The following is a 10,300-nucleotide window of genomic DNA, read 5'->3' as shown; positions in this document are numbered from 1 at the left end:
AGTACTTATCTGTTATTTACTGTGTGTGCTGTGCTTGAATGGCTGCTCCCATGGCTACACAGCAGCTTGTTCATATAAACTATAGTAGTACTTATCTATTATCTACTTTATATCCTATGCTTGAATGGCTGCCCCCATGGCTACACAGCAGCTTGTTTATATAAACTATAGTAGTACTTATCTGTTATCTACTGTGTATCCTGTGCTTGAATGACTGCCCCCATGGCTACACATCAGCTAGTTTATATAAACTACTATGGTTTATATAGTTTATATAAACTATAGTAGTACTTATCTATTATCTACTGTGTATCATGTGCTTGAATGGCTGCCCCCATGGCTACACATCAGCTTGTTTATATAAACTATAGTAGTACTTATCTGTTATTTACTGTGTATGCTGTGCTTGAATGGCTGCTCCCATGGCTACACAGCAGCTTGTTCATATAAACTATAGTAGTACTTATCTGTTATCTACTGTGTATCCTGTGCTTGAATGGCTGCCCCCATGGCTACACATCAGCTTGTTTATATAAACTATAGTAGTACTTATCTATTATCTACTGTGTATCCTGTGCTTGAATGGCTGCCCCCATGGCTACACATCAGCTTGTTTATATAAACTATAGTAGTACTTATCTGTTATTTACTGTGTGTGCTGTGCTTGAATGGCTGCTCCCATGGCTACACAGCAGCTTGTTCATATAAACTATAGTAGTACTTATCTATTATCTACTGTGTATCCTGTGCTTGAATGGCTGCCCCCATGGCTACACATCAGCTTGTTTATATAAACTATAGTAGTACTTATCTGTTATTTACTGTGTGTGCTGTGCTTGAATGGCTGCTCCCATGGCTACACAGCAGCTTGTTCATATAAACTATAGTAGTACTTATCTATTATCTACTTTATATCCTATGCTTGAATGGCTGCCCCCATGGCTACACAGCAGCTTGTTTATATAAACTATAGTAGTACTTATCTATTATCTACTGTGTATCCTGTGCTTGAATGGCTGCCCCATGGCTACGCAGCAGCTTGTTTATATAAACTATAGTAGCAAACACACCAGTTTTACTATTAAAAGGCAACACTACATTATATTGTCACTCCACTTTCAGTTTGTGTTGTTACTGTTCCTTTAACCCAGTTTGAAATAGTTGTTCAGACAGCTTTCATATGTAGTGAGTAGATTACAGCTGTGTGTCTCATCATAACTGGGCCTGGCGTGGATGTGTTGTGTGTCTGCACTAAGTTTTCAGATCTTAACTTTTGGAAGTAGATTAACAGAAACAGGCCACCCGAGTGGCTTTATGAAGGAAATGATGAGTTGAAGCAGCAATACAATGTGCAATGAACATTTATTGCTCTGCAGCAGAGTTGAGGAACTATAGAGGAAGCAGACCCCGAGGTGGTGGAGGGAGCAGGATCTGCTTCATCTGAAAACATGTTACTGCAGAAGGGAAATCTTACATGCAACTTGGAAATATAAATGTATACACATATTACATTTCATTTGCTTGCATTCATGTTTGAAAGACAGAAGAATTCAGAGAGGGATTTCTTTGTTACGTTTAACGGATAAGGAATCCTCAGGGGCACTGACATCTCCTGATCGCACCAGATCTAAAACACTTTTCCACTGTTTTGGGTGATGCATAGTGATGGGCGAATTTGCGCCGGCGTCTCGTTTTTGAAGCCGGCGAATTTTTTCGGGCGAATTTTCACGGGCGTTTTGCGAATTTATCGCGCAAATTCGCCGCAAATTCGCACCAGGCGAATAAATTCGCCCATCACTAGTGATGCAAGATTTTAAAGGCCAGTAGTTACATTCTGCAGCTATCTTACAACTAAGTTCACTAATATCTGGCACAGCAATAAGTAATGCTGCATCCAATCCAAGTTGTGTACAAAGATAATGGAACAGCATTTGCTTCCCAGTTTTTCTATGACGTCCAACATTCTCTTCTAGTTTCTTTAAATTGTTTTACCATTTAGTTAACTTTTAGTAGGTTATAAAATGGGCAATTCTAAGCAACTTTTCAACTGGTCTTCATTTTTTTTTTTGTTTTAATTATTTGCCTTCTTCGTCTGACTCTCTTAAAGGGATACTGTCATGGGGAAAAAAATCGTTCAAAATGAATCAGTTAATTCTGCACTGAAATCCATTAATCAAAAGAGCAAACAGACTTTTTTTATATTCAATTTTGAAATCTGACATGGGGCTAGACATTTTGTCAATTTCCCAGCTGCCCCGAGTCATGTGACTTGTGCTCTGATAAACTTCAATCACTCTTTACTGCTGTACTGCAAGTTAGAGTGATATCACCCCTTATGCACATTGTATGTGCACAGGGTGACAAATTAGCAGTAGGGGCTGCACGTACTTATCACGTGGTCACAAGTTACCCTTTAACGCAATATTTCACAAAATTTTTTTTTCTTTTTTTCTATTTTTATTTCTTACTTTTGTTTGAATTTAAGTTTGGCACGTGATATTTGATGACACAATATAGTGTGAATTGCGAAGCACGGTTGTTTTAAAGACACTAAGGGGGTCAGTGAGAAAGTGTTCAAAAATACTACACTATATAAAATTTATTTCTGTTATTCTCCCTCCCCAAATTTATTTGGAGGAATACAGCGACTTTTCATTTGGAAGAATTTTCTAACAGGTGGAGGAGAACCTGAGTTGACGCTGGACTTTGGGAGTGATCTAAGTTTCCTCGGAATCGAACTATATTTGGATTTTGCATTACATTTTTTCCAATGGGGCTCTACGCAACATGCTACATTTTTCCTGCGTTTGGCGCCTACATGCACCTGTGTGAGTACAGCCCCATTGGAAAAAAGTAATGCGTCTATCCCTGCGCTCCCCTGCGGCTGAACGCAGAAAAACGGAACGCAGGGGAGCGCAGGTAAAAACGTTGCCTGTAAGAGCCCTTAGACAGGGGCCCAGGGAATGTGCACTATCCCATTTGGTTATGTCAGTAGCACTTCCCTTATACTTATATACATTTCTACTTAGCAATGTGAGTGCCCCCACAACCCCCCTTTTGTATTTGGCATTATCTGCACTATATGAAAGGTGTATAATTTCTGTGCAAATGCTATATAAATACCAGGAAATTAATATTTTGAAACTTGAATTATTTTAAATTCATCTTCCCAAGGTAGGAACTAGAGGTAGGCAGAAGAGATATGTATGGTTCATTGGGGGGGGGCATAATTGGAGGTGGAGTGATGTGTTAGAGCAGCCATGATTGGCCCAATGCCCACATGGTCTTTTATTTGGCGAGCCTCATAGTTGGACATGGTGTTTATTTGGCCAGAGACTCAAATCTATCAGCAATAAACAGAAGTGAGAGGTAGGTAAGTGATATTCTTTTCTATCATGCAATGAACTGCACTGATAACTTTTTATCGCATTTAATAAAAACCAGTACAAATTGGCGCAGTGGACTTTATTCTGTACACCAGCCATTTTCATTCCTGCTATCACAAACATCACATATGCATACCTCCCAACTGTCCCATTTTTCGCACACAGTCCCGATTTTGACACTGAACTTGTTACTGAAATGTCCCAACTTTCTCTTTGATCTCCTGCTCTGAACAGCCAGAAAAAGATACAAAGTTTCTAACTTAATTGGCTTTAGGCAGATAGCCCAGAATAGATACGTAGATACTTTTGTCACAATTTAAGATAAGAAATCATTGTAACAATTTAAGATAAGCAGGTCTATTGGGAGAACTTAGACTCACATTTTAAAGGGCAATTCACCCTCAAAACTGTAATAACTAACACATACTGTAAAAAAACAACAGAAATGTGTTTAAACTTTCATAACCTGCAAAATTGTGTAAAATGGGCATGGTAATTAGGTAAGGTCAATAATGCCTTAATGATAATCGTCTAGAAAAAAATCCCTACTTGGTGACTCCAGTGATGTCTTCATGAGATCTTGCATTGAAATTCTTGTGAGATTTTGGATGGGAACGTTTTGAACATGGTTAGGGAATAGGAGAGACTGAGCTTTACCCAGGATGGCTGTTTGTGATGGGGATCCAGCTAATCCCCCACCTGCTTGTTTGGTATGTGCAATTTACATTACATCTGAACTCATCCTAGATAAGTGGTTTTAGAGGGAGTTATTGCAAGGGGTTATTGGCACAAAACATAATGAACAAATGTAGTTCCATTGAACAATTCAGGTAGGTGTTAGCTGAAACTGTGAAGATGTGATACAGGCGTTATGGTGCCATTGTGACCAGATAACTCTTTCACACATCTGTGAGTTTCAGCCATCACCTACCTGAATGCTTCAATGGAACTATTGTGATTGGATATTGGTGACAGTTAAGGGGTTAAAGGCCTTAACTGCCTACAAAATAAATATGCCATTCCTTCTTACTGGAGTGCTGCCTTCATTTGTATTACATTTTAAGGTGGCCATACAAGGGCCGATAAAAGCTGCTGACAGACCGAGTCGGCATCTTATTGGCCCATGTATGGGGGCCCCCGACGGGCTTCCCCGATCGAGATCTGGCGGAAAGTCGGCCAGATCTCGATCGGATGGGACAAAAAATCCCGTCGGATTGAGGCCGCATCTGTTCGTTGATGCGGTCCCGCGATCCGACCCCCATTCCCATTCGTTAGGATCCGATCGTGGGCCCTAGGGCCCACGATCGGATCAGCCCGAATATTGCCCACCTCAAGGTGGGCATATCGGGGAGAGATCCGCTCGTTTGGCGTTTAGACTGCAGCATACATGCCTTTACTGTATTTCCCCCTTCATCTGGGTCAACTAGCAGGTCAGTTAAACTACTTGATTTATTTTTTTCAATCTCATATACTATTATACTGTATTACTTTGAAACTGCAGTAAAAAAACAGCTACTGTTTTTTGCAAGGGGAACAAAATATATCTGCAATATACTTTCTGCATGTCAGATGTCACAGATAGCATATCACTTGTGTTTTATGTGCAAGTAGACCAATAAACATAATTTAATGTTAAACAACCCAATCATTAGCCCTGATTTCCAGTGATGCGGATGAACTGAACTTTTTCTATAATTTTGATAATAAAAGAGTGCTATGAATATTATTTTCAAAATAGTCTGGGCTTCATCCATGGCAAGTGGAAAAATACTAATGGGCCGATTCAGTAAGGGTCAAATATCGAGGGTTAATTAACCCTCGATATTCGACTAGGAATTAAAATCCTTCGACTTTGAATACCGAAGTCGAAGGATTTAGCGCAGATAGTTCGATCGAACGATCGAAGGATAATTCCTTCGATCGAACGATTAAATCCTTCGAATCGAACGATTCGAAGGATTTAAATCCAACGATCGAAGGAATATCCTTCGATCAAAAAAACTTAGGCAAGCCTATGGGGACCTTCCCCATAGGCTAACATTGACTTCGGTAGCTTTTAGATGGCGAACTAGGGGGTCAAAGTTTTTTTTAAAAAGACAGTACTTCGACTATGGTCGAATAGTCGAACGATTTTTACTTCGATTCAAAGTCGTAGTCGAAGGTCGAAGTAGCCCATTCGATGGTCGAAGTAGCCCAAAAAAACCTTCGAAATTCGAAGTTTTTTACCTTCGAATCCTTCACTCGAAGTTAGTGAATCGGCCCCTTAGTATTTAAAAAGGTAGTCTGTTGGCCCATCAGTTAGTTGCTCTTAGGTCAGTCCACAGATGTCAGACTGTAGTGCATTTATAGACACAAATCCACCCTGTGTGCTCAGACAAGTGAATTACAACTTTTGCTAATGCTTATGATATAGTATTTATGAAATCATCTGTTTATCTGCCAGTGGAAAATCTCTGGTGAACAAACTGTTGATTAGACTTAGCCTACCAAAACAAAAAAATCACCCTCCGCCTATGGGTCTTTCTAATAATAATGTGATAGCTTGTTATTATATATACAGGTTTAGCCCTTGTAATGCGTCCATTTCAGTGGAATCACAATTCCTGGGGATCATGGAAATGATTAAACAACAACATAATTAAACAACAAAATACTTACAGCATGGTAGGGGCTTTGGTTGGAGTGCAAGGTGGGGTTGCTAGATGGACACTGGAATGGAACAGAGAGCAATATGTGTGTTGACTGCATAGCATGCAATGTCTTTTTTACTGACATCATACCATGTAACAAGAGAGGGATGTATATGTACTAATGAAGTTTGCGATAGGCAGAAATGAACGTTAGCGATAGTTTGCTATGAAATGCTCGCGCTAATGAATTAACGCTAGCAAAATGTCGCCAGCGTTCGGGTGCCGAGACGCAATTTCACTTTTTAGTGAATTAGCTTGTTGGTAGTGAATTTTCGCCTGGCGAAGTTGGGGCAACTGTGGCCCCAATACATTTAGCAATGGCTACATTTAATCAGGTACTCAGGTGGCCTAAGGAGACCCCTTTCCGACACTGAACATGGCTAATGTATTAAAAAACTGACAACTGAGTGCCTATACAGTACTTCTGACTTCATCCCATTTATCCCATAAAAGAAAATAAAAACATCAACAAGTACAGCCTAGTCAACAAAAAATGTACCCGTCAGTGCATCTATCTCCTACACCTGTCTTAGGGTAGGACTAAATGAGCATTTTCTGTGCAAAAACGCAGGCGTCAAGTCAGATGCCATGGAAGTAAGGTAAGATATAAAAATGTCGGATGGCTTGACGCCTGTGTTTTTGAGCAGCGGATTGCACAGAAAACGCTCAGCTAGTCCTATCCTTGCTTCTAACTTTCATGTTAGCGCTGGATGAAGCATCTCTCAAACAAACTTGCTATTTCTTCAGATCCTCTTTAGAAAACTGTTAATTTTCTCCAAAACATTTTCTTTTCTTTTTTTGGCATGTTCCTTTTTTAATGAAGAAATAAAACAAATAAACCAATACCATAATAAATTCAATTAACATTTTAAAAAAACAACACTTTTTCCCCCGTTTTTTGAAATCTTGTATGAAGTTAAATCTTTGCTGATTATTTAGGCAATCACAATGGAAGGTCATGCACCGATGTTGTCAGCAGCTGTGCCACGTTTTTGCAGATTGTAACCTAAGGCTGCAAAGGAAAAATGGCTACAATTAAATCTGAAATTATTAATGAAAATAGTGATGTTATAATAAATGATTCTATAGAACCCCCAGCCTGGTTAACACTACAAACTGGCGAGGTAGGATCACAAAAGCCGCAATCCGACGCGCTGCGCAAAAACGTAGGTGTCACGTCGGATGCGATGGTGAGAACCTTGCCTCAGGCGGCAGTGAGTGGCCAGTTACAAGGGGCGGAAAAAAGCTTTAGTTTTTAAACTGGAAATTCAGCTCTACTAGTGCAGAGAGCACTGTAACGCTCAATGCTCTAGCAATACAGCCTCTTTTGACCCGCTCTGGAGCTAAACCTTTAAGCGCAGAGGGGGTGAGGGGGCGGCGTCAGGCGGTATCAGGTTGACCCACACACATCACTAATGTTAAGGTTTCTGATTTGGTTTGGTCAGGTGTTTGGAATCAACCTACAGTAATTCGAATTCTGCTGAAAAGGATTCAGATTCCGCAGAATCCTGAACCAAATCCAGAATTAACTGCATCTCTAATAAATATGGATGCCCAATCTATACTGACATTTGCATTTACAGTAGTTAAGTAGAATTAAAGGAGAACTAAAGCTCAGGGCCGCTTCTGCCATGAGGCAAGGTGAGACCCTTGCTTCAGACGGCAGCGAGCGGCCAGTTACAAGGGGCGGCAAAAAGCTGCCTCTTGTAACTTTAAGAGCCAAACTTCCGGGTTTTAACCCAGAAATTCGGCTCCGCTAGTGCAAAGAGCGACATTGCGCTTAATGCACTAACGATACTGCCCCCTTAGACCCACTCCGATGCTAATGCGGGAGAGGAGGGGGGCAGCAGCAGCCCCAGAATCCGCGCTGCTTAAGCTTAGCTATAGAAGTAGGCTAGAAATCTTGTATATTATGTTTTTGGCTTCTGTACCAGCCCAAGACAACCACAGCCCTTTAGCAGTAAAGATCTGTGTCTCCAAAGATGCCCCAGTAGCTCCCCATCTTCTTTTCTGCTGATTCACTGCACATGCTCTGTGCTGCTGTCACTTACTGAGCTTAGGGACGCACTCACAATATACAGTACACATAGAATAGAAATGTCACAATATAAGGCTGATTAGTAATTAATACAGATAATTACTACATGGCAGCACAGAAACCAGTGCAATTAGCATCAGAATTAAATAATCAGCCCTGTAGCATCAGCTTATATACCAGACAAACCTCATTTTCTGCTGGATAATTAGTGACGACCCCTAAGTTTAGCTTCTCAACAGCTGCTCAGAGCCCACTGAGCATGTGAGTGTCACAGACACTTTCCAAGATGGTGACCCCCTGTGACAAGTTTGAAGTCCTGGATCATTGCTGCTATTGACAAGCTGAAACTTTATGGCATTTTTAGAGGTTTAGTTCATCTTTAAAGACCACTATTAGAAATTTAAAGGGAAAATAGTCAGGTAGACTAAAATGGTTTCCTCTCATTCTGAGAATATGCCCTGATGAAAGTTCATAGAGAACCAAACACATTGATGTGGGGGACCATGTGAAGTGCCAATTTCCATCAAATGGAGAATGAGGAGAGCACTCAGTGCTCTCAATTGGATACAATTGTTCTCTATGAGCACATCTGCACTTTATCATGTTCTTTATCATGTTCTTGCTACTATCATATCACAATGATACACCCATCATATCTGTTGTTTAGCATTATTTACTTAACAAATTACATCTGCTGAGTGTGTCTTGTCCTGTCCCTGCACTATACTGTCCTGTTTTGCAGGAGTTGCATATTTTTGCACTTTTTGTCTATTGTCTGGTACATCTATGTTGTGTTGTGTAGCACCATGGTCCTAGAGGAAAGTTGTTTCATTTCACTGTGTACTGTACAAACGTATATGGATGAAATGACAATAAACTCACTCTTGACTTCACTTGAGAAGAGCAGGTGCTGCTGTGATCAAAGTTTTAATGCCAGAGTACATGATTTACACACAATATGTTTTGGGCCTTGCGTGCCCTTTCTCAAGACATTTGAGAAAGGGCACGCAAGGCCCGAAACATATTGTGTATAAATCATGTAGTCTGGCATTAAAACTTTGATCACAGCAGCACCTGCTCTTCTGAGTGCTCTCCTCATTCTCATTCTCTATTTGATGATTATCCACTGGTAAAGCGGTAACCCTAAGAGGATTGATGCATTCAATATATATATATATATATATATATATATATTATATAGTCAGTATATACAGTATATATATATATACTATATATACTATAGATAGACCTCAATGTCTACTTCTGCATTTGGAGACCACGTACAGAGGAACCATAATGATTGTACCCTACCAACTAGGCAATAGTCTATTGGCTTCAATGTTTTCTTAGTATGAGGGCTCAGCTTGCGCCAGAGAAATTTTTTAGTATCTTGTCCCCAACTTTATGTCCTTCTTAAATTGTATAGTCTCAAAGTTTCTTGGTATAGGAACAGATACTCCAATGCAGAGACTGTGCTGCAGTTTTTTATTCAACACGACATGTTTCGAGCTGTGGGCTCTTTCTCAAGTGTTACAATTACAAATCAATTACACAGATCTATTAAAGGTGTGTTAACCCCACCCCCTTAATTCCATAGGTGCATAGGTGCAGTCCAGTGTTGTGGGAGGCAACTGCTGTGGGGAAAATTTGTTCAGCCTTGCCTCTTGTAGTTGTGCAGAAGTTCATTCCAATTTTGTGTCCATAAAGTGCTTTTAACGATTACACTTGTCCCCAGTATTGCAATTCTGCCTACTAGAGTCCATAGTCCATACATATACACAATAAAGTCATGAACAAAGCATGACGAATAATATTATTAGTGGGGTTGTTTGGCCCATGATGCAAAACCACAGATATCAATACAATACATATATTACAACAGAAAACAATGCTGCCAATCTAGACCTGTGTCTTACCCATGTGTTAATTGTAACACTTGAGAAAGAGCCCACAGCTCGAAACATGTCGTGTTGAATAAAAAACTGCAGCACAGTCTCTGCATTGTTCCTATACCAAGAAACTTTGATAGTCTATTGGCTGCCAGGGTCAGCAACCCCCATTTGAAAGCCCACAGGAGAAGGCACAAAATTAAAAAACTATGGATAAAAACCAAAGGACATTCTATAAGATACTAAAATGTATCTTAAATTTGGCAACTGCACAAATATTGCATATCATATAGTCAT

The 10,300-nt window shown here is 40.0% G+C and overlaps 1 protein-coding gene across 2 annotated transcripts in view; it reads right to left on the bottom strand.

Annotated features, from left to right (window-relative positions):
• Positions 1-6,882: 6,882 nt before the first annotated feature.
• Positions 6,883-10,300, bottom strand: part of LOC108709239 (MORC family CW-type zinc finger protein 3) — a 56,204-nt gene continuing 52,786 nt past the window's right edge. For both annotated transcript variants that reach the window (XM_018248902.2, XM_041583428.1), the window contains exon 23: positions 6,883-7,088. In XM_018248902.2, coding sequence (XP_018104391.1) covers positions 7,083-7,088 — 6 coding nt within the window. In that variant the 3' untranslated portion in view covers positions 6,883-7,082. The remainder of the gene's footprint in view (positions 7,089-10,300) is intronic.

The sequence above is a fragment of the Xenopus laevis genome, chromosome 2S (genome assembly GCF_017654675.1).
Source record: "Xenopus laevis strain J_2021 chromosome 2S, Xenopus_laevis_v10.1, whole genome shotgun sequence".
Taxonomy (NCBI): Eukaryota; Metazoa; Chordata; class Amphibia; order Anura; family Pipidae; genus Xenopus; species Xenopus laevis.
Note: the sequence above shows the minus strand (reverse complement) of the source record. Positions and strands in the feature narration are given on the sequence as shown.